The sequence below is a fragment of the Wyeomyia smithii genome, chromosome 3 (assembly GCF_029784165.1).
Source record: "Wyeomyia smithii strain HCP4-BCI-WySm-NY-G18 chromosome 3, ASM2978416v1, whole genome shotgun sequence".
Taxonomy (NCBI): domain Eukaryota; kingdom Metazoa; phylum Arthropoda; class Insecta; order Diptera; family Culicidae; genus Wyeomyia; species Wyeomyia smithii.
In genome coordinates this window covers 186,430,336-186,456,436 of record NC_073696.1, presented here as the reverse complement: position 1 = coordinate 186,456,436, position 26,101 = coordinate 186,430,336, and the positions used below count along the sequence as shown (strand labels likewise).

At 40.5% G+C, this 26,101-nt stretch overlaps 1 protein-coding gene across 3 annotated transcripts in view; it reads right to left on the bottom strand.

Annotated features, from left to right (window-relative positions):
* Window positions 1-26,101, bottom strand: part of LOC129732571 (zwei Ig domain protein zig-8-like) — an 801,587-nt gene that overhangs the window by 119,635 nt on the left and 655,851 nt on the right. For all 3 annotated transcript variants that reach the window (XM_055693546.1, XM_055693545.1, XM_055693547.1), the window contains one exon: window positions 6,324-6,550. In XM_055693546.1, coding sequence (XP_055549521.1) covers window positions 6,324-6,550 — 227 coding nt within the window. The remainder of the gene's footprint in view (window positions 1-6,323; window positions 6,551-26,101) is intronic.

Here is a 26,101-nt window from a genome sequence, read left to right as displayed (position 1 = left end):
GCCAACTGTTAAGTGTACAGGACAATTGCGGGGCCAGCGCTACGATCCTACTAACACTAACAGTCTCTCCCGAGCCGAGATTCGAACCTTCGACAACTGCCTTGTTAGGCCAGCATCGAACCTCGAGACCAGCTGGGAGGGCTTTTGGCTACCATTTAGTAAAAAAAAGAGAGATTTGAATGAAAATTATCACTGAAATTTACCGCGTTTGACCATCCAATTCATCAAACACAATCGAGTTTTTTCCGTAAATTATTGAAAGAAATAAATTGACTTAAGACAGGCTGTCAGAATTCTGCGCTAACCTTGCGGTCGTGTCTTATACAGAACCTCTATAACTATTTGGTATTTCATCCAGCTTCAAGGTCAGTGTGTATCGTGTATGCACATCTCTTGGCTACCGTCGTCTAGTGAAGAAAAACGAAGCACATTAGGAATAGAGCCATTGCCATTAATCGCATCCGGAAAGACTTACGGGACAGTGGGTTGTGTTTGTCCGGCCCAAAGTAATACAGGTCGGACTCGATTATCCGGAGTTTTGAAAAACATTTCGCTCCGGATAATCGAGCCCTCCGGATAATCGAGCCATTTTTAATTTCTCAATTTTTAATATCTCTCATCTAGAACAGTGAGTTTTCTTTTATAATATATTGTACACATTACACGTGCCGACGAAATAAATTGAAAATTGTCTTTAGACTGTTTGTCGGCGTTTGTTATACATACATACGTAATAATAAACTATGTTATATTGATTGTCTCGAAAATGAAAAAACGAAATGAAATGAATAAAAACCACCAAAACAGCTTTTGCTTCGTGAGATTAAAGGAAATATTCTCCAGAAATTATAATAGAATGTGATTTGATTTATATATTTATCTGTTTTTCATATCTTAAATATTAAAAAGAAATGAGGTGTTACATATACAGACCCTGTTCGATTTTGACAACACCCATGATTTTTTTCCTATTTCTTGAGTGACCTATAACCAACAAGGAATATACAAAGGAGTGGCAGATAAGTTTTATATGTGCTGGTGTCGTCGTCTTTTACGTGTACATACACGACCCGGAAAAAACCGAAGCAATCAGAGCTGGCGAGTATAAAGTTGTGACGTCACAAAATTTGTTTACCTTCGTCAGTCAGTGCGGATTTTTGGAAAATTGATTTTTGAATGCTCTAAAAATATTTACAAAACGTAAATGCCATCGTGTACAGTGAAACTTTTCGGTGTCTCAGCTTATCCTGCCAAAAAGGTAGGCATAAGCTTTCAAACTTCCCCTGATGTGCGGGAATGCTAGCGTTCGTTCTACCGAGTAGTAGATCCCACAAAGTTTTGTGTTTATTTGTAACATTTCCTATGCACTTCGAGCATAGGTTCCAAGATGATTCCCGGCTCATTTTAACATTGGAAGGTGATGTATCCATTCAAAATTGGTAATTTTCCAATAACAGTCATATCTGTTTTTGCCGTTTCATCAATGTTCACACCATCTCCAGTGAATCCATCGGCATGGACGGTTCGAGCTAGAAAGAAGGCCAGATCTGGGCGGATAGCAGAGCTGGTAAGGCAACATTAGAAACAAGCACTAGCCGAATTCACTTCTCCGGCCGATCTGTTTCAAAGTGCAGATGAGAAAGTTTCTCCGATGGGGGTCGATGGTGACTTGTTAGCTGAAACGTGCTAACCTATAAGAGAACACTCTACGTACGTGAACAAATTAAATAAAACGTTAATTGTAGCATATAGAACTCAAACTAGCTGTTATTTTTTCTAGATTTGTTAATTCTTAAAATTTTGAAACAATTTATCATCTTTCTTCCCCTAATCTTTTCAAATCTCACACACACAGCGTGGAAGGGGGCTTGCGGAAATTTTACATATGGGAGGGGCTAAAAATAGCCAAAAGGAGCCATGAAATTAAAATTAAAGGGATTTAATTATGGTAATTTATGACGTAGAGAAGATGAGCATTAGATTTTGGTTAACGACGACATTTTGTATAAGATCGATTAAAAAATACTCTTACTGTATCATCTATGCCTTCGAATGAGTGATAAATATTAAATGAATGATTTTGTTGAGAAGTTAACCTTTTTTAAACCCCCTCTGTTCAAAACAACTATATCATATTTGATACATTTCATACGATTTGAAATCAAATCCATATATTTTCCTATGTCTCACTGTGCTCAATTGGTTGTTGTGTCGTCGCAATCTCAGCACGCGAAAAATGTTGCGCTCTAAAACTGGCAGCGAGGCTCATCTGCCACTCCTTTGTATATACCATATTGACCTATAACGACCTAGATGCTCGATATGACCACTAATAGGCTACTTTGCGGATTTCAAATTATCATTGATTTCGCTTGATGAGTTTTGGTTTAATAATCTAGCAGTATCCAGAACACCACCGGGACAGGCCTGCTTGTGGTTCTAAGTACTGCATTGATCATGGCCATTATATTAAAGGAATATGTTCCCGTCAAAAATTCGAAACCGGTTGACCACTAGTGGTTGTCCTCATCGGCAACAAAAAACCATAATACCTTCCTCTTGGAGGTTGTAGAGTAAGAATTGGTTGAAGGAACGACCAGAAAACTACTAAAAACGAACTGCCTGAACAGAACGGGGCACTGTTGTTACAATTTTAAACGACTCGGAAGACAAAAGTATGTTTTAGAAATACAGATGAAAAAAAATACTCCGGATAATCGAACCATTTTTTCCGGATGGCTCGATTATCCGGATAATCGAGTCTCCGGATAATCGAGTCCGACCTGTATCACAAAATAACAGACGTAACACTGGAACCTAGCTCCATCGCCGCAAAAAACGTTCATTTCAAATTTTCAATCGAATAACAGTCATCGCGCGAAAACGTCGTTTGGGGCGCTGTCATGCAATCTCATAAATATTTTGTAGTTCCTCATTTGACACATGCAGTAACGCTGGCGCTGATGTCGAAATACATGACGCAGCGCGAACATGACCGCAGATGGTGCTAGTGTTACTAACGTAAAGTACTGGAATCATACAAACGATGATTTTATTGAAAATTTGTTCGACGTGTAATGTCTGTTAGTCTGTGGTAATATCATTCACCCTCGACATTTGGCTTTTGTACATCAGCTCTATTCTAAAAATATCCACATTGGATGGTATTCGGTCATTTACAGCTGATTTTCTGGCTTTATTCTGATTGTGGAAAGACCCATATTAGGAGGTTTATTCAGTTAGTTTGGTTGTTTTCGAGAAACTGAAAATGGTCATCTTTAAATTCAAAATGGTGTCCATGATCAATGCCTGGCTTCTATGCATCATCTCGATTACGGAAATATCCATATTGAGTAGTATTCGGTCATTTTCTGCTGCTTCCCAGAAGTTGCCATCTTGCAATTCAAAATTGTGTCTTAGGTCAATTTTTAGTTCCTTGCATCATTTTGGCTCCGGAGATACTCATATTGGGTGGTATTTGGTCACCTTAGGTTGTTTTTCAAAAACCTGAAGTCGCCATAATGTTTTTTTCAAAATGGTGTTTGGAGACAATTTCTGGTCCCTGAGCGTCATTCTGGTATTTCGTCATTTTCGGCTGTTTCCCAGGAACCGGAAGTCGCCATCTTAAAATTCATAATGATGTCTGTGGTCGATTTCAGCTCCTGTGTATCATTCTGGCACCGGAGATACTCATGTTGGATGGAAATCGGCCATTTTTGGCTGTTTTACCAGAAACCGGAAGATGCCATTTTACAATTCATAATGGTGTCTGAGGTCAATGTTTAGCTTCTTGCATCATTCCATCCTAAATTTAAAAATGGGTTGTCTGTAGTCGAGTTTTGGGAGACTCCCTCCATTTCCAGAGTACGGAGAAGTGTCAAACCACCATAGCAATTTGTGTTTGATTTGTATAAGAGCCCTCCTCTCCAGAAGTGGGAGGGGTGTTGAACCATCATGAAAATATTTTTCGCTCCCAAAAGCCTCCACATGCCAAAGTTGGTTCCATTAACTTGGTTATTTGTTATTTGATCATCGTCTTTGATCTCATCGTACAGACTGGTTTGTCTTATGCTATATTTTTAATCCTTTTTTTAAAACTATTTTTGGTCAAGTTAAAATCAAATAAATCACAGACTTCATTGAATCCTCTTAGGCAGGAACTGAGCGGATTGTTATAGCCATAGCTTGTCCTGTGCCCGGGTATGGAGATCATTGTCCTATATCGCAACTGATGCTGAGGAATATTTATTTGAATTAGAAGGAGAAGGTCTGAGCAGTCAATATTGTTCGTTAGGACGTCGAAAACAAACAATCGTTGAAGTTTTAGTCCTCTAGTTGAGAGCAATTCCAGGTCATTTAAACGACACCGTTGCGGGTAGTCGGACAGATGTACAGGATCATTCCACGGTAGGTGACGAAAGAATTAGTTCTTGAGTTGTGAAGAAATTTGAGTTTCATTTGTATGAGCCCTCTCTTCGAGAAGATGAAGGGGTGGTAAACCACCTTCAAAAAATTATTGCTTTTAAAAACCTCAACATATCAAATTTGGTTTCATTTATTTGATTATCTCTCGAGATGTGCAGAAATTTGTGTTTCATTTGTGGGAAACTCTTCTCTTCCAGAAGATGGAGGGGTGTCAAACTATTATGGACATATTTGTTTCCCATAAAAACACTCACATGACAATTTTGGTTGTATTTGCTTGATTATTTCTCGAAATGTGCAGAAATTTTTGTTTCATTTTTATGGAACTCCTCTCTTTCAGAAGAGGGAGGGGTTTCGAACTTATGTGGATATAAATGTTACCCTTAAAAATATCCACATTCCAAATTTGGTTTAATTTTTTTTATTCTTGCTTATTTTCTGTCAGTCTAGTTCGACCACTGTTGTTGTGCCAATCACCGACGCCCGGGAAGGCGACTCCACCAAGGACCCTAACTTACGACCCGTTGATTAACGGACCGACGCCAACGGCCTTACTTCCTCATGCTATGAAAGGCGTGATCTCAGAGATTTTTGCCTCAGAAAATCTTCCGGTGTCGGCACAATTATAGGTGACATAGGTGTCGATGTCGGCGTTGGGATTCGAACCCAGGGCACCAGCGTAGTTGGCGGATATGCTACCAACTACGCTAGGCCTTCGGATGTTCGGGATAACATTGAATTTACAAATTAATTACCTTCGATGATTCATCCACTCTACAAATGTGAAACAGTTCACTTGTTTCTGAGATTGTCAACTTGTCTTATGAACAGTCTGGACAGGTGAACGAGACGCTTCTGGTTGTTTCTCCCTTACGCCCGTGATTTTGCACCCAGTTTGCCGGCTAGGCATTCAGAGCCTCCCATAAAGTGTAAAAACGGGACACCAAACGGTTTTCAGTGCATACCAAGCTTTTAGGAGGCTTCTCGTAGTCTTTTGCTTTGTGGCCTGCACCACCGCAACAGTTGCACAATTGGCTCCCATCGGACCCCTTACAGTCTAGGATTTGTGCCCTCTTTCAAAATACCTTTAGCTGTTGGGTTGCTCGAAGGCACGGAAAGAACGGTAGTTAATTTGTAGACGGATCCTCCGGTCTAGAACGGACCACGTCTGGTTCACGACATTAGTAGTGGATATAATGTATTTCTTTTTACGTTTTGCATTCAGGTATTACATCTTTCCTCGCATCGAAAGGCAATTTCTGAACAAATAGCTATCAAAACATTCCAAAACTAGAAGCGCTGCCTTACAAATGACAATTTATCCGGTTTCTAAATTCTTTCTAATAAAACAGTTCGACACTTTTTAAACCTAGAAGTCATAACTCCTCAAATTAACACACATTTTTGGTATTCTCAACCATTCGAATGATTTAATTTGCGAGAAAGCTTATATCATCGTATATCAACACAATCACATGCGCATGTATTTATTCGCAGATAACAATAGCAACAGAATATGGAATTGGTTCCGTATTTATGCTATACGTATGCATACAGAACGTTAACATTTATTTGCTGGAAAAAATGTAGTGAGCATTTCTAGCGTAGTTTCTGTATAAATATGATAACATGCCGACATAACTGTGCAGGTTGTATCATTTCGCCTAGAATCGCATGGGTTAACTCAAACTATAAAATCATTTGGGTTAGCCCTAATGACTAGAACACAATAGCTAATGTACGTGTTCTGACATGCAGCGGTCTTCCATGGTGAGGTGAATAAACAAGCGGCTGTGTTATCTGAAGGAATTGTTTCTGTTCAGCTACCCGCGAAAGAGGATTTGTATGCGCTGCACGTAGTGGCTAATGGATTTTACATTTGCGAATTTAGCACTTACCGTTTTGTTGCCCAAATTTTTCACCCTGCAGTTGAGATAGGCAGTCTTCCCCAGCAGTGCGGTAACGTTTTTCGAGGCAGACAAGTCGAAGTACGGTCCCGTCCGAGTGGCGTCCGTGGGCTCGGTGTTGCCATTTCTGCTGCTGCCGGGAAGATTTACTTGGCTCGCACTGTCCTTCGCAGTCGTTGGCTGCGGCTGTTTGCTGGCCTCTCGTTGCGATCCGTTAACTGTGAAAGAAAAGAGTAGGAAGACAGAGGATGAGAATTCAATGGCAGAACACGGAAAATAGTTCGCGAACTTGGTTCTCAGCAAGGCGTCTTCAAGTTATGTACCTGAATCGCGTTCAACCACGTTTCTGTTTTTGCGCATTTTAACCCTCTAGTGCCCAATGCCGCCATTTGGTCGAAGTTCCGAAAAAATCTTTAATAAATACTTAAAAAGTGTTTATAATGGTTCATAATGATTTTATCGAAGTCCGTTTGAAATTAATTTGGGCACTAGAGGGTTAAAAGATACTTTCTAGAACGATCAGAAACATAAATTTTTTAGCATTATTGGAAGCAAAGTTGTGTTGCAATTTAAATAATGGGAATTTCTGGTTACTCTAACAATTTTTGATTAATGCATAAACAACCAGAAAACCATCTGGATATTTATTTCAATCTGAACTATAACGATTTAAAGTTTAAGTTCTACCTTGGCGCAGATTCAATTTTTCCGAACGCTCAACTCATGGCGAAATGCCAAACGAGAATCTATCGGATAAAAATGGCATGGAAATTGCGCAGCACACAGTCGAGTGACCCGGGTTTTGTGATACTTCGCACTAGAATTCTTTCCAAGAAGCATAAAGACAATAGCGTGGAAAAAACCTAAGTTCAAATATTTGGTACATGGCCAAGCTGACCTGGAAACTGACCATTTATTGTGCATAGGTACGAGCGACATCAAACAAGTCACTTTTGTGACAGCTTCATACCAGCGCCGCACCACACAGTTAGAAATACATCCCTCGACATTCGATTGAATTTGCCCCAAGAAGCCCATGAGTCATGACACTTCATGCCAGAAGGTCACACTGGTGCCTTTCCTCGTGTACGATTGGAGGCGCGGCTAGCAAGCGTAGTTTCCTATTGAGAAACGTACCGAGCGTAATGAGAAACGCAAACAGAAATCCAAATGAAAGAAGAATCTCTCCCTGTAGGTACCGAGGCAATGTTTACCATCAATTTCCCACAATCTCTCCGCTGTCGGTTGATAGGCGTCTGCAAAGGCATAAGGCAAACACACCAGCAACACACATATGTTTCGCAATCTCGTCTATGAGGCATGCTATCGCTGTTATTTCGCTGTCCTGAGAAATAGGAACGATACACTACAATGATGACGAATTGTTGTCTTGCATGATCCTAAAAACGAAGTCAAACTCTTCGCACAGTGAGGTTGTTGGCTTGTACAATTTGTTTGGCAACAGTATTTAGCTCCGAAAATACCGACCCCTGATAACCCACTATGCAGAAGACACTAGCAATGCGTAAAAGAGTGCCGTGACCAGGGAAATTTCCTTTGGCGGTTTCATTTCTGGTGCGCGTTGACAAATATTACATTTTCTCATCAGCGAATGAAAACAAGCAAACCAAAAGACAAGTAATAAATTTGATCAAAATATCTTGTACCGTATATAAACGCTGCTCTAAGCATTTGTTCTCGTTATTGTCCCTCCACATGGCATATACTATTTGGAAGCTGCAAAAGTCGCTGGCACTTCAAGTTGACAGACGATAAAGTTGTTATCTCTCTGCTGCTGTAGTCGAGGCGTGTGGCGTTTTCACTGATTACTTCGAACCTAGGTTCGAACTAGCATAGAAACTGTTGCTGTCTGTAACAGGTACCAGGCGTGCTTGGAACATTGTGGACAGAGAAAAATGTATGACAGTGCTTATGTTTATTTTATCACTCATGGTCCTATGATTACGATTACAACTTAAGAAGCGATTTTGTTGAAGTAGGAATAGATTCATAGTTAATCACGCAATAAACTCTAGCTAACGACTGCAAATTGATTTTTTTCGCATCTCGCCTTCACTACGATTACCAAATTGACAATCCCACAAATTTAAATGAGGGTTGCAGTAAGATGATGCGCTTTTCTGCTATTTTTGTTCACTACTGTTTTAACAGATATGATTCTTTGATCGGCGGTGTAAGCAATCAACATAGTTTCCAGTAAGTCCGTTAAATAATTTTGAGCTCTGGGAGATGTTGCTATGGTAAGTAAAACCTTGAATAATAAGAGGCATGTTCGGAATTTGCACAAGAAAGGGTTGTCGAAGTACAAAGGATGCTTGCTGATGGTCGACTAAACGTATGGGAAGATAAATTTTGGGATTCAAATTATTGCCATTACATAAGGAAAGGCCTTATTTGCAAATCTAGAATTATTGTAACAAACTATTATCAAATTCTTTGATCATTTGAATTATAATGATATTAAACCCCAATTGCTGTGTTGACTTTGCATGAAAACATGTTTATCCAGATTCTGGTCCGAATAAAAAAGTTTAAACTAGACTAATTTGGTATTGTGTGTAGCTCTACGTAAATTTTTAATATCAGAGTGGTGAGTCAGGTTTAAGTTCTGCCGCTCACACGGAATGATGAAGAAAGAAATCAGCAGGTCATTCTGAGCGATGAAGGAACTTTTTTTACGATGTCTTGTTCATATTTATTTTTATTTCAAACCTAATATTTTGCATATTTAAATTCATGTGCGATTTATTTAACGGAGATTACGTACACGTTTGAGGATTACTTTCGCGTACATAAACGAAAGATTGATTCATCTAGAAAATCAAACTGTTCAAAATGCAAGATTATTAGGGACTTAGGAGTAATCCTAGACACCTAACTAACCTTTACAGAACACTATAACTCCATCATAAGTAAAGTAAATAGTATGCTGGGCTTTATAAGGTGGTTCAGCCACATTTTCCAAGACCCGTGCACTATCAAACTACTGTATATCACATATGTTAGACTTATTGTAGAATATTGTAAACTCATATGGAATCCTTATGCTACCGCACACGAAGAACGTGTAGAATCAGGCCAAAAACAATTCTTTCTATACGCACTTCGAAACTTCAATTGGACTGCGTTTTCTCTGACATCGTATGAAGCACGTTGCATGCTCATCAATCTGCAAACACTTAAACAACGCCGCGAATTTTCAGTACTATTCTTCATCAATGACATTATTACAAATCGTGTATACTCACCTGCATTACTATCACGACTCAGCTTTTATACACCTTCACGGCATCTTAGAACAAGAAAACTTTTATTTTCAGAAAAACAGTGCAGAACAAATTATGCAAAAATGGTCCCATAAATAAAATGATGCGTCAGTATAAGCTACATTGTGGAACCATTAGCATAACTATGTCAAAAGAACATTGTAAACACTATAAGTAAAAACTGATGAAATAAATGAATAAATTCACGAAATAAATAAATTCAAATTCAAATTCATGCTCAGGTATGGGGGCCCGGTGTGGTCCAAAGCGCTAGGTAGTGACAGTTATCGTGGTAAACTGGAAAGTACCTACAGGCTCATGTGCCTGAGGGCTACGATCAGGCTTCGTTTTGCTCATCTTCATCTTAAAGAGAAAACAGTTTTCACCCCTCTTAACAACTGTGAGCTTACATTCAATATGCATCACACCATCTGCTGTAGAGAGAGCGCTGAATAATAGTTTCTCTGGAGAAAAAACGCTCCTAGTTTGACAGAGCAGAAGCCCAGTGAAACTTTTGTAAATAGCTCATCCGCACACGCAAGATAAGTGAAATGAATTGCATTGCCGTTCTCATCGCTCTGGGATGCGGCAAAAACAATATAAAATCGATTGTTCTGCAGAATAGGCACTCATGGTGAGTTGTGAATCTTCGTATAATATTATATTTAAAAACGGTTAGGGTGTGGCTTTAATGTGATCCTAAATGTTTTGTTCCTTGGCTTACTTCTCTTTGAGTAACGGAAAAGCTAACGGAGACTGCTCCCTGTTAAACTAACAGAGAAAACAATTGTTGACCCGTCGCAGGCGATGATCAAGAGAGTAAATGAACTCTGCGACTGAAACACTCGACTCATACGACGCAATCTTCGCACACTGTTTCCAGAGCTGCTTAAACATGAACAAAATTATTTTAATCCAAAAAACAGATTTTAGAGCCATAGTACCTTCAGGAAAGTTGATCCATTGATTATTCTCCATTTTATAGAAGTTGCGATTTCGTAATTAATCCACTTAACAGTGGGATGCGAATTTTTCCTTTTTTCATTTTTGCATATAAAAATTCTCTTTGTTCGGCAAAATTGTTGCACATTTTATAAGAAACAACGTTTTCAAAGGTGCTATACTTCTATCTGCTTTTTTAAATGGACTTTTGTGAAGTTTTCTACAGATTGCCACTAAAAATCAATTTTTTCAATATAACATTTAGTAGTGATTTTATACAATTTTTTAATGTTCTACATTAATGTTTGCTATCACAAAACAAACAATTTCATCGATGAAAGTTTATTTTTATCTCTCATAGTTCATTGGTTATTGACGATTTATATTGAAACAATGCACTGATTTACTAACAGATATCTTTAAAATCTAAAAATATCTGCCGACTTAACTATTTCTACATTTAAGTATAAGTAAAACATAATTTAATCCATAAATAGGCATTTTTCTCTAGTTGAATCCTGTGTAGATATTTGTAAATAAATAAGAGCATTATTTTAATAAAAATCTGTAATAACTGAATAAACTTAAGAGATTAAAATAAACTTTCTTCGGTGAACTTGTGTATTTTAATAAAGTTAAAAACATTGTAGAACGTTGAAAAATTTTAGAAAATCACCATAAAAAGTTATATTGAAAAAATGATTTTAGGGGGCATTCTAGAGAAAACTTCACAATAGTTCATTAAAATTAGCATATACAATAGGGTGGGGAGTCGTTATATGGAAAAACGAAACTTGATAGCGGAAAGCCAGAACCAAGTTTTTTTTTGTTCTATTTGGGACCCCAAACAATCCTAAATTTATCGGCAGTCGATTGGTTTTGTCTCCGCTTGGCGCATTGCATTTCAAATTTATATGGAGATTTGTATGGAAAGACCAACTTTTTTGCATTTTATTCTAAAGATTTCAAAATTGCCGAAACCATAGGTTTCATGACTTCAGATGGTAAGTTTTTTAATGACCAACAACTTGGCCGAAGGCAGTAAAGAGCTAGGATGTCCCAAAAAAATACTAGAGCTGTTCAAAGTTGAATATGTCGAAATTTATGTTGCGAATCATTTTTTCTGCCAACACTGCCAGTGTACCGGCGCCAGTCAGAAATCCATCAGAAATAACCTCTGAAACACGTTGTAGAGTCTACCTACGCCTAGAATATTGACCTTAAATTGTTTGTTTGATACAGCTGAGTGTATAAACTCGTTACGACAGGTTATTTATGATGGTAATCCTACTGGCGTCGGTACATTGGTAATGTTGGCAGAAAACAAGGTTTTCTGCATTTAAAACGACACACTCAACTTTGAACAGCTTAAGCTCTTTTTGGGCACATCCTAGCTCTTCAGTGTCTTCTGCAAAGTTGTTAGGCATCTAAAATACTATACTTTTACATAATGTAGTGCATTATTCGAGTATTATTAAACTCTCTAGAAAGGTAAATGCAAAAAAGTAGGTTTTCCCATATAAATTTTCATACAAATTTGAAATGCAATGCGCCAAGCGGAGACAAAACCAATAGACTTCCGGTAAGTTTAGGGTTGTTTGGGGCCCTGAAAAGAACCAAAAAAACTTGGTTCTGGAAAATCGATAATTTTTCCCCACCCTAATATACAAGTATAATGTCTTCGACAAAGTTGTTTCTTATAAAATGTGCTAAAACTGTACTCAGAAAAGTAGATTTTTACATGCAAAAATGAGAAAAATAAAATTCATTTCTCACTTTTAAGTAGATTAATCACAAAATTCTAACTTCTACAAAATGGAGAATGATTAATAGAACAACTGTACTGACGACACTGTGACTCCAAAATCGTTATTTTAGGAGTTAAGAGTAATTAGTGTAAATACGCCAGTATTATTCTAGTAAAAAACCGTCAACAACCAAAAATATATGTGAGATAAATATAAATATTTTTCGAAGATATTGTTTGTTTTGTTGTAGCAAACAATTTTGTAGAACATTCAAAAATTGTAGAAAATCACTTTAAAAAGTTACATAGCAAAAAACGATTTTTAGTAGTTATCTAAACTCCACAAAAGTTTATTTAAATAGATAGATAGAAGTATGATGTCTTCCACAAAGTTGTTTCCTCTGAAATTTGCTACAACGTTGCTGAACAAAGTGGATTTTTATATTCCAAAATGAGAAAAGTAAAATTCGTTTTTGACTGTTGAGTGGATCAATTATGGAGTTGCTACTTTTATAATATGAAAAATAATTAATGGAAAAACTTGGCTGAAGACGTTACGGCTCTAAAATCAATGTTTTTGGGCCAAAATAATTTCGATCACGTTTTTGCAGCTTTGAAAACAGTGTGCTGTGTCCTGTCCGGCATGATGCCTACCAGCATAGCCATTAGGGAGGACGTGGAATGCTTCGACCAACGTGACACAAGGGGCATACGAAGTACAGGAAGATCATTCTCGATCCGATGGCAGCAGGAATGGTCCAATTCCACGAAAAGTAGATGCACGCTCCGACTTGTTCCAGTGGAATCCGGAAGGGTTGGGAGGCGCCATGGAGAAGTTAACTGCCACCTGACAATGATCCTCTCAGGTCATGGCTGCTTCAGGCAGTACCTACACAAGCTCGGGCATACGAGGTCCCCGATGTGCCTCGAGTGCGTGGATGCGGAAGAGACTGCTGAGCATGTCTGCTTCGTATGTCCTTGTTTTTCGCGTGCGCGGAGCGACATGATGGTAGTGAGCGGGTCAGACACTACTCCGGACAATCTAGTTCAAAAGATGTGTGAAGACCCAAACATCTGGAGGGCGGTTTGTGCAGCCGTCTCTCAAATAGTCCTAGAGTTACAAAGCAGGCGACAGGTTGATCACCGACACGCCAGTGTTAGCTAACTGCCAGTCTCCAGGTTGAGTATCTTATTAGCTAAGAGACTTGATAGAACCAGGAGGTTGCACAAAGCATGAAATCCGCTCCCTGAAGCAATATCTAGTATCATGGTATCATGGGCTGGAGGCTGGAGGGTTATTAATGGGTCAAACCCAACACTACCTGAGGTTGGTCTCTCAGGTGTTTGACAGCCAATTTTCCCTCTACCTGAAATAAAAAAGGACAACCTCTACGGTGTACGGTGTGTTTGGTACATATCACTAAGAGTAGGAGGACTATCGGTGCACTGCGAAACATCAAGCATCCATTCCACACCATTGGAAACGTATAATCCTCAACACCGTGAAGTAACACAGTGTATAATCTGTTTGTGGTTCGGTCACGGTATAAGAACTTGAAAAAATGTTACTGTGCCCCGACAGGTTTGCTGAGGAGTGTCGCTCTTCACACTGATGGCCTCGAGTATGGCCAAAACCATCGCGCAGCTAGCTGCAGCTGCCCAGAACAACCAACAAGCGGAGTTTGCATATGCAAAGCAGCGATAACAGCCAACCAAAATAGACGTTAATGGAAAACTACTCCCGCTTATACACCAGATCAGTTCCCATGAATCCGGACCCGGTATGTGGTCCCTGTGCTGGAACCGCTTCCTTTCTCGAATAGCAAACATGCAAATCGTTGTACCACTGCTGTAAAGTTTTCTGCGTAGTCCTGCTGCTGTTGCTGCTTAACCTAGCGAAGGATCCACCCCGGCTCCCGGATTGTATTACGCTGGCGTTATCGCTGGGACGTTTACTGATTCTGCTGAATACGACCCTCCATTATCCACGGAGGCAACAGTCAAAATCATCTCCGCTGCCTTCGAAATCCAGCGTAAGTACAAAACTAGAAGCCAGCAGCTTGCTGTAATCATTAAATCGATATTGCAAATTAGAACGCTTGTTCTCTCAGGAACAAACATGCTAAAGTCTTTGCTTAGCAAGAACTCCGTCGTCGTAACGGAGACTCATCTGAAGCTCCAAGGTCACGTCTATTTTTCCTATATGGACTTCCTCACAGCGACCAGAAACGTTGATCGTAAGATATGCCTGTGTGCTTCATCCCACACTTCTATTATTTGCAATACCGCTATTTAGAAATGGCATGCTAATAAATATTATTTTATCAGTGCAATTGAGTAATATAATTTTACCCTTCCTTTTTACACGCTATCGGCTCTACGATACCGAGTCTCCTTCCTCCTGTCGAATACCGCCAATTATAATTCCCTGGAGATGTCTCGTCGTGCGTCCTGCTAGGCAGTTTTATTAATAAGAGGGATTTATTTTTGTTAAGAGGAAGTCACGCAAAGGTAATATAGAATTCAGCGTAAAGGAAGGGTAAGTGGTGAGGCGCTCGAGAACAAACTCTTGCTTAAGTCCTCTTTGACATCGAATAGTCTGATTCTACTATGATTCGAACCCATAACCACCCGCTTGACAAAGCGAACTCTGTAACCTTGCGGCTACACAGCTCTCTAACGTTAACGACTTCCTTCCGGGTTGGTCTAGCTGGTACGACTAGATAGGATCGGTGCAGGGGGTGGAGGAGTTGCTATCGCGGTGAGGAGCACCGTTAGGAGTCGCCTGCTGCCGAGTTTCCAGCTCAAGGTTATCGAAGCCATTGGAGTTGAAGTCGAAACCTCGCTCGGCCCAATCATTATCATCGCAGCGTGTTTTCCCAAGCAAACCACCACTCGAGATGGTATCGCAGCACAATTGCGAAGTGATCTGACGAAGCGACGACAGGCGAAGTACATGTTTGCGGAAGACTGTCTCCTGAAGGACGACCATGCAATCAAACATTACAAATCTAAGCAGGAGTGACTCTCCAGAAACTCTCGCTTCGGGTTTCACTCCGTCCTGGACAAATTCTCGACCAATATGGCCACCCGGAGGTTTCAGTCGAGTTCGAGAAATTAACGTTGGACTACAACCCCGTGATGCGGACCGTAGGAAATTACCATCGCTCCGATCTGGTCCGGTTTCAGAAGTTCGTCGATGATATCATCAACGTCGACCACGCTTTCACGGAGATAGATCAGGTGTTCTAAACCCTCCAGTGTATGATTGACATCGCTCGTGACACAAAGCTCCCTCGCTCCTTTCTCTATTTCTAAGTGCCACCAACTTATCAGTTACTCTCTGTTATCTCCAAAGCCAAACCAGAGCCGTCCGCCTTCATTCATCGATGGACACCATTTTACCCCCATCTGAGGAACAGTTTTTGCTCTGTCAAAGGTGGTCCACCATCCATCAACTCAATCGTGTTACTACAAGTCCAAGACGACACTAATAGCGCTCTTAGACATTGAAATAGCTTTCGAAAATGTGTGACACGATGGCCGAATGTAGAAGCTGCTACGACACAATTTTCTGATGTGTTCAATAAAAATCATCAGAAACTATCTCTCAAACAAAGCTTTCCGAGTTTTCTTGCACAATGTGTTCTTAGAGCAACCCAACATTGACGCAGGAGTGCCCCGAAGTAGCATCTTGGGTCCACTCAGGTACAAAATCTAAACCTCGGATATCCCACCTTATTCTGGAAGTGGTGTGTTGTCCCAATCCGCAGAAGATACTGCGATCGTGTAAAAGGTTCTCGTCATCCGAACTTTGACACACAGGCTGCAGGGAGGCCTGGTTGCTCTGAATGTGTACTATAACTAGCAGCTGAAAAATTGTGACTAATGCAATGCAGCTAAGACCCATTTCATTCTATTCCTACATTCTATATCGCTCAGACTTGTTTCTGCTGTTGATTGCAGAATGCGTAGCTTCCTCATTGAGTCAAAACTAAATTTTGAAGATAATCTTAAATCTACCCACCCTGGATGCGAACAAAAGAGGAACACGTGCTCGCACGCCTGGGAACCTTGGAAGTCCAATTCAGCCGCTTCAGCAAAGTAAAGCAAAGCAAAGCCTTGGTGCTACATTCCGTATCGGAAATCGACCTTCTGTTTTACTATACACAGATTTCGCAGCCGACTGTTAAGTATACAGGACAATTGCAGGGCTAGCGCTACGATCCTACTGACACTAACAGTCTCTCCCGAGCCGGGACTCGAACATACGACGACTGGCTTGTTAGGCCAACATCGTACCTTGAGACCAGCTGGGAGATCAGCCGCTTCAGCATAAAATATATTTTAGTCAAAAAAAAGAGACTCACTCCCTGGTCGACCGCCAAGGCGAACAAATGCAATACAGTCCGAAACTTAACGAGATCAGCAACCACCGTCTTCCGGCATAAAGCTAGGCTCAAAGCACTATGTTCTGGGCCATTGGACGACTTGAAAACCGTTTGGTTAACGTGTGCCTGTATGATATGGGTATGGCAGAATCACTCACTCACCGTAGTCCTATCTCGAGCCTCCGTTACCCTAAATTTTTTTCAGTTTTATTTTTCTTATCTATAAACTGAGTACCCAATTCTGCTTAGCATTTAACTTCAAGTTTGGTCATGCAACTTATAAATTGTACGAATTTGATTGGTATTAACGTTTGAGTGAGGATTAAACCCTGCGCTGTACTGTACAAAAAATTGCACTACTATCGGGTCAGGCATTCAAGATTCATGTTGGAACATACGTACAACCATACATACATACATACATAGAAGACAGATGAATTTGTACAGTGGTCATGCGCACATATAAAGTTATCCCAATTTTCGAGACCCATCAACACAGTACATATCATATCATCGAAAGTAGTTGTCAATTGGATAAAATTGTCCCACCAATGCCATCATATCAAAGCTTACTCGCCAGCCCAGGCCGATTATTAGCTACAACCAATTCGATTAAATATCAAACGCGTTGCAGGTCCCATCGCGGGCCGACGCATCGGCGGCCACGCAGTGGTTCACTGATACACGGTAAATACCACTGCACCAAATGTGAACAATCAGGCTCGCGTGCGAATCCATGCGAAGTGTACTGCACACACTGGCATTTATTTTAATTAAATTTTCACACAGCTGACAAATTCATATGGTGAAAAGGGCTCAACTGGGCGTAACTTGGGGCGGCATCGAAAAGCAATTTCCCGAAATTCACGCGTAAAGTTGATATTCCGGAACGTACAGATCATCTGGTAAAGAGGACAAAATTAATTATCAATCGTGATGATTGAAATTTATAATTGCTCTCGTTTTTCTTCCGAGTGCCTTTTTCCCGGCAGGTTGGATCGCTTCAGTTTGTTCGGTCTGTTTGTACCGTCGGGCAAAGTCAATTACGGTACTATTAATTTGATTCCGGCTCAACTCACACGGGGTGCCCAAACAACTGGCGAAACGTGAACAACAACAAAAAAAAATAACCCAAGGATAGTCCACAAGCAGGAAATAGCAGAACTACCGGGACAGTAAAGTTGTCATACGGTTGTGTTTGCTCTTGCACTGTCTGTTCGGTGAAAGTAATGTACATACAACGCATATGTTAAGAGCTGGATAGCAAATATTCGCAAAGCTAAGCTGACAAGTTGACATTAGGTTTCCAAAGTGAAGTAAACGAAAACGCAACTTACTTTTAAATATATTTAAACAGAGCTCACAACATCATTTGAGAAGATAACGTATGGAATGAAAAGTCTTTTGTCTGACACATTTCGGTTACCATGAAAAATAGTGGAATATGTGTTTTGATTAAGCATTTAAGGGAAAAGTACATATGAATAAATGGCTTGTTAAGTTTTAAGGAACATCTGTTCTAGTTAATTCAATCGTGAAGTATTGGTTTGCTCAATTTCGTCTACATATTATTCATCATCTTTTCATATTGGAGAGGCTGGCAACAAGGCTAACTGATAATACGTGCCCCGAAAGCTATCCGTTATAGTCATTGATTTATAAGTGATTTTAGGGGCCAAACTTGTTAAAAAGTGTAAAGTTGTGATCTGTGATGCTTCGTCTAAGTGAGAAAAGTGAAGGTTTTGTGAAAAACACAGTGTTTCTTGAGTGGAAGTTATAATTTATCCACGAAATCAAATTGAAAATTGTAAGGCAAGTTAGGTTGCGTGAGTGTGAGTGCCAACTTCGTGCGTCGCGCTAACTAGCGGTTCATTATTAACGTGCGAAAATGGAGTGCATGGTGGTGTGATCGAAGAGAATTGCACTACCTGAAGAGCGGAGAGAGTAGCGTTGCGCTGTGCTAGTCGGCGTTTGTTTCGCTGGCATAGGCATAACCAAAATAAAACAGATGAGTATATGTTTTTTTTTGTATCAAGAATGCATAGGCTCTGTGTGTAGTGGTTTTTAGCGGGCTTTGGACTTTGGCAGAAGTGTTAATGTGTGATCTGTTGGGTGCACGAGGTGTGGTAGCTTTTCGGCTGCGAGTAGTTTTTTTTTGTTCGCAAACCAGATTGTGCGATGATGTTTTACTGTTTTACTTTTTTCTCCCACAAGTAAAAGCACTAAGAATTGTCAGGTGAGTTAACTTATCAATGGGCTCGATACGACATACACGATTTGCGTTTGGTATTATATTTATTTTCCCAAATGGTCCGCGTTCGAATATGGTTCACATCATGTGATGATCCACCGAATACCACGTAGTTGCCAGTTTGCGGAACGACGAAGCACGCCGTTTTGATTGTGCTCGTCATGAATGTTTAACTGTTACAGTTTTGAATGTCCAAATTGAAAACAGAGTGCAATTAAGGTGTTTTTCTCGTGTAGTTTTGTGTAATAGTATTGTTTATTAGAATTTATGGTGGAATAGATTAATTGATATGTATTCACTGATATGTCGTGTGCAATGAATTTTTGAACGCACTGACTCTCGCATGACAGGTAATAGAAAATTCAATAAAGTTGAGTTTGACATCTGATGACTATTTAGTCAGCCTGAAATAAGCATGATTGGTTTGGTCTTATCAATAATTTTAAGACTTTGGATTAGTATGTACATCTACACCTGATGTTTGCACTTAATGTTTTAGATACACCAAGCTTTGCCATTTTTCTATCTTTCCAACAGGATCACACCCAAGGTAATGAGTAGCTCAACTTAGTAATGAGCCAACATGACGCATAGTATGCCTCGAATCCGTCATCTACCACGTTTTTTCACGGTCAGGCTTCAAGTAGGGTTCTATCAGCCAAACATGTGTTCACCTCGAAAGCAATGGTTGTGGATAAAACATGAAATCTTATGCTTCACTTTTTCGATTTTTCTAGCTTTTGGGCTGCTTATGTTTTGTATACTATGTTCCAATAATGACTATGTCGGCATTTTATTAACAAACTTAAGACTATATTAGCTCGATGGATGGTCAATATGGAAATTTTCATTTTTAAATTATTAAGGCTTTGTATGCATGAAACTTTGCCAATTTTTCTATTTAATAGGCAACATACGCATCGACAACTAAGAGAGAATCGGCGTGAAATGTCGTAGTGTTTCGATGTAAACCGCGTTTCCGGCTCGGGAGAATTTCACTTATATTAACGTTTTCGGAATATAATGATTTCGAGGGGTATACCCAGATACTTGTTCATGTCTCACTGTGACTGTTTAACCGAAGATTTCGTCCGGTCGATAAATATCGCGATTAACGAAAACGCGATGTATACCTTCCCAAGAATCGCGACGGCCGACGTGTGTTCGTTTCTTCTCGGGATTGGGATTGACTCGGGATCGACAAATAGCTGATTGCTAAGAGTAGCATGGGCTACATCGCGTGCGTCGTACGCAGAGGATCGCGACGTTTGGCTAGAAATATACTCATGGTTAGTTTTCGTGATAAGCGTTTTTCGCGGTATCTTATCGTTTTTCTAGAGCGGCAAAGTGTATACAAGAAACGTCGTTGGTCGATCTGTTAGGTAGAAAATGTCCGGTTGACCGAACCCTAGAGACTCCGCGTCGGTACCTCCATGAGGTCGAATTATCTACATATAGATCAACAACGCGCAACTGATTTCGGTGTAAAGAGGATCACCTTACGAGGAGATATCATATCATTTGAAGTTGTCCCAATTTGATCAAAGGTCCAGTATCCTTGCGTACGATCTATTGTTGCGGTGTTACATTGGCAAACTGAATGACTTTGAATCGCATTATGAATATCGTGACGGATATAATGAACTTGTTCGCGCGATACTTGTTCTAAAGAACCCGACACTCGAAATCAGCGCATCGTTTACCAAAACGAACCCTGCTGTGTACCTTGCCCTTTCTCCAACATCCCAGTGATTTCTCGTGGAAGTGCAGAGGTGTTCTCGGCTTCCAATAAGCGAGTATCACGTCAACATTTTCCTATACAAATTCCTTCTTTGACCTGCATTTGGATGCGGCCGGCGCTGGTATTGCCTAATATAAAGATTAAGGTCACCAGTTTTTACACATTGAGGATGCATGTTGGTCCCAAGCACCATCTGTTGGTTCTCTGTGTAATTACAGCTGATCTGGCAATAACGGAGTAGCAACCGCGGGCGGTCAATCATGCTCATGCTCATGCTCATATTATTCATCATCTTTTCATATCATAAACATGGATTCACCACTGCACTGCTGATTTAAATCGACAGTCGGCAAAGTGGCTTTTGCCTGGTACGACGGTCTTATATGGCTAAAAAGTGATCTTTCACCAAGATAGCGCTCCCGCTCCTTATGGCCAACCGAAAAAGACTTTTGGGGTCATTCAGTAGTTTTTCCCTACTTCAAAACAGTCTATCGACAAATAATAATTGAATTTTGAGTATTATGCCCTAACGTTTTTGCCTTTCTGAAAAACCTGGAGACGCCACTACTGTCGCTCATAGCAAGTCCGTCCCATTTGCGTTTTGGTGGTGATGAGAAAACAGCAAGCAAAAATCGTAACGCTTTAATGAAATTTTGCACTCAAATGCTTTTTCAATCAAGACCATCAACAGAATTTAGTACTGCAATGACAATCTAACACTTTTGCATCATAAAACTTGCATACATACCGGAATTTGATTAAAATTTGTTGAAAATCATATGCTGGGACTCACATGCGATTACTTTTACGGTACGTAGCCACAATGATAGCAAGTCAGTCCCATAGCCAGCTACGACCGGTGATGAAAAAAAATTACTGCTAAAAGATGGTGGTGCTATACCTTGCGTTTGGAATGAATCCATCGCTGGTCAATTCATAAATGACCTTCTCTCGTGCTTTATTAAACAAGTTTTTTGTGAGAAGCATAACGCAATGTACCAACTGAGCCGCTCAAAATAAAATTAGATTTTCTTTTCACATTAGATACTACTGATAAATTCGAAATACAAAAAGTAGTATTTACTAAGAAATGCTTGAACTAACAATACAGTGACACACCTAAAGCGTTCACTGTCAACAAACAACAGCTGAAAGAAGCTACTGGTGGAAACTTTGTCTTGAAGAAAACATTGTACTATCAGCTAGAGCCACACGATGTAGAACGTGTAAAATTCAATCAAACCTCCTATCGAATATCACTTGGTACATCCTATTCTAAACTTGAAGACCGTAAGTTGTGGTAAATATCACATTTTTCATAATCATTATTGGCTGTGGGGTTAAATTGCGAAAATTTTTTCAATGGGACCGACTTGCGATCACTTTTGCTATGGGACAAACCGACTTGCTATTTTTTTCATAGTTCCTCAGAACGAAGTATTCAAAAATATTTGTTTTATCGAAAGTAGATATAAAAATAAATTGATTCCATAAATAAACTCAAAATTGATAAAAATGCAATTGGGACGAATTTACCATGAGCGGCAGACTACGTGCTGTCTATAAACCACATTCTCATTACTGGTTATTTCAGGTATCGAATTGGTCCAATTTTTTTTAAATTCGCAGGAAACGTAGTTTCTGGTCAACCCCTTTCAGCCCCTTAATAGTCCACGTTGTTTATAGTTGTTCCTATACTTACTGTTTTACAATGTTATTCATGTGAATTATTCGTAGATACACTACTTTTCATGTTTCAGGTACTAAACTCAACATTATGTTTTTGGCACAATGTCACCCTATAGAAGGAATGAGAGTAGGCCAGAGTTCATGTATTTTTAGCAAAATCACTGCACAGTTTATTGTAACGCTAATCAACGCCTCGAAAGCATTCAGCGCCGATTCGTCCGCAACGCTCTTCGCCTCCTGCCATGGAGACAGCCTATGTGGAACACTCCTTATGAGGATCGTTGTCAACTTCTCCATATTGACACCCTTCAAGTTGAAATGTGAAACTGCTCGTGCTATGACTGTGTCTAAAGTACTGACAGCACGGATCGATTGTCCAGACATTCTTCGCCAGATCAATATAAACGCTCCATCCAGAACTCTGCGGAGAGTACCTGCAATGCACCTTTTCGTCGTACAAACTACAGCTCCAATAGTGCAATCCTTGGCCTTCAACGAGCGTTCAATAAAGTTTCGTCAATGTTTTATTTTCATCTCTTGATTGAAGTGCTTCGTTCTTAATTTGTTGCTATGTTTAGACAATTGTTGTATTGATGTTTAGTGTAGTAAACTAGTCACCATTTGGACAATATATGTCTGTTGGTTGGAAGCAAAAAAATAAACTCAACCATATTTGTGCTAGTTGTTAACAAAATGTTTAAGCATGCATTGACGTGTTTGGGATCAAATTCATTGCTTTAATGTATGCGTTACAAGCTAAGAAACAAAAACGTATCCTTTTTGGCACAATCTCACCCCGGCAGACGGTGGTTAATAAAAGTAGTAAATATTATTAAAGTACAGAAGAAAGATCAATGGTCCCTAGTACGGGTAAAGATGATGTCCGCATAAGCGCGATCCCCTAGGCGTACCACAACATAGCGAGACGTTGCGAGCAGTCTTGGTCTACCGAGATAACTTCGTCACATAAAGTTCGCGCAATTTTTTCAGCAAAAGAGTTGCAGACTATCTTCGACTCGCAAAGTTGAAGATAGACTCAACGTTTACGTAAACCCTGAGCGCAGCCTTTTTTTGGGCGGGTTATTCGGGGTTTACTATTTATTGAATGAACCTATTTGGGAACATGTTAGTCAACTGCGTGCATTATGTACGATCATCACGGCCATCGAATACCCGAAACCAGTCGAAAGCGACAAAAAAAAGTAGTAATGCTACGTGATTAGCATTTTGGAAGTTGTACGAGACAGATGTGATGGTTTTCGTAAGATTTGGCCAAAAATGAGAGATGTGATGAGAGTGAGTAATAATGGACGGTGTGCCGTGTTATTTGCTTGACCAAAGGTGATGGAGCGAGTGGAATAACATGGGAAACGACCTGTGCGCTGACGAAACAGAGATCCAGACAGCGATTATTCTCGTTCGTCACGTGATTAATCAGTCGCAATATGGCAGAACTATAGCAGCCGAAAAACCATCCTCCGACGTGCAAAGTAGAATTATCAGGATCCGGATGGAAAACCTTTGCTCGATCGTTGCCTTGTGACACTGGATAGATAAAATCGCTAATATTGTTATTAGCGATTTTGTTAGTTGCAGCAGCCATATCGTCTACTGACATAACAGACCAGGAGTAAACTCCGAGCAGTGTATCATCGCGTACACGATCGAGTGGAACATAAATCCCACAATGGTAGACCTTTTGGTTCCCAAGTCTAATCGCACCCATTTCTGCTCGATGATATCCTACAGATCGTCTTACACTTCTTTTAACTTCAGCTGTTGCGTCACCGCAACAAGTTTATCGCCACCAGAAAATTTTCAATTATTTGCGGGTCCAAATAAAAAAATTAGAATTTAGAACCGAAGACCGAAGGCATGAAAAATCGCACAAACTAGCGCTGCATAGGAGACTGATCCGGAATCCGGAGGCTCTTTACAGACATGAAGCAGGGACGCTGAAGGCAACTGATCGACGAGTGCTCGGAGTTTTTGAGCGTAAAGTTTTGCGATCGATACTTGGCGATAAATTGCACAATAGAGTGTGGTGCAGGCACATGAGTAACGCGATTGTATTAGGTATACCAACAGGCTTATAAAATAAAGATAATAAAGCGTGGCAAGCTTCAGTGGGCTGGACATGTAGCCAGAATTCCTGACGAGAGAGCCGCTGAAACTATCTTCAGTAGAGAACCGTCGACTTCGTGGCAGGCCTCGCACTCAGTGGATACGCATGGTTGAAAAAGTTGTACGATCTGCTGGTGTCCGAGGTGACTGGAGAACGACTACCCAAGACAGCAGAAGCTGGGCATCTCTAATTCGTTCGGCTCTTGACCGGTAAGCGGTCTGTCGGCCAACAAAGTAAGTAAGTAAGTAAATAGCGCACATCGTTGACGGCGTGACGGTCGGGGTTGTATGGACCTAAAATAACGAATCAGGTACCGAATGTTCATCACATAAATAACGGAGGTACTCGCCTGCAGTTCCAACTGGGAAGACTTCAGTACCACAACCAACCACAGGATCGAAACGACTGTGAAGAGCGCAGAGTGCGTTTTACCTAACTGGGTAAGAAACGATCCACTTACATCTGAACTAACTAGAAAACTGAGGCTTGGTATCAGCAGATCTGTTGCAATTAGGGCTTCCTAATTGGTTATGCAGTGGTTTGTAGACAGCTGAAACTATTAAAAAAATCACCGAGAAAAGTCCTCCATTACAGGCATGCTTGTCTGAAAATGCGACTAAGAGACTCAAAACTACCGTTCGCAGGGTCAGGGCGACTATGACGGCAGCGAGCAAACAACGATGCGTGAGGTATTAAGTTGACAAGATAGCCTGTTACGGGGTCCAAATGAGCTCTCATCATGCATAATTTGCGTTTTCCCATTCTCGAGGGCCGCTTTCCCTGAGACTGCCTCGTTTATTTAGCGGTCTGCCCCGTAGAGCAAACCGCTGCTGTGAAAGAAGGGGGTATCTGTTTGCACCTGCTTGGTCGCCCTCCTGGTCCTAGCATTCTTCCCAACTTCGAGTTCCGTGTGCTCTGTTTCGGATGTTGGGGGTCCAATACAATGGCCATGTCCACCAACGACTTATAGGCTGCTTAGTATAGCAGCTGCTGCGCCGCACTGCAGTGATTCAGGTTCAGTTCTGTTACCCCTTGATCCCGTGATTTAATAGTCGATTTACCGGCTGGCCACCATGGGCCTTCCAAAAAGAGCTTGGTGTTCCGTTTTCCGGAACACGCCGGGCACTTGAAAGGCTCCACGCAGTCTTTCGCTTTAGAGCCTGCATCACTGTAACGCCTGAACGGAGTACGCTTACAGGTCCAGGACTTATGCCTTTCTTCGAATCACTTGTAGAAAACGTCTGATTGCTAGAGTATGCCCAGAGGCGGTCATACTGACCAGCCAACCTTAAGTTTGGCAACAATAATTAAATTTCGGCTTAGCAGTCATTCATCTCAGTGTTTAGAATAAAGTTATCGTCATTCGTCCCAACGTTTCAGCACTTGTTGGTGCCTTCATCAGGAGAAAAATAAAATATTTCTGGAGACGGTCTTCAGAAGGTACTGACAATTTTCGTTAGGAGTTGTAACGCCATGTGTGTATTCGGGCCTCTAGCCCTTGTTGGTGAATAAATCCTTATCGGAATGTCGGAGAGGTTTGACTGATTGTGCAGCGCGGTTAGTACGGTGTGTGGCAGGCCGTGGGCTTTGGCGAGA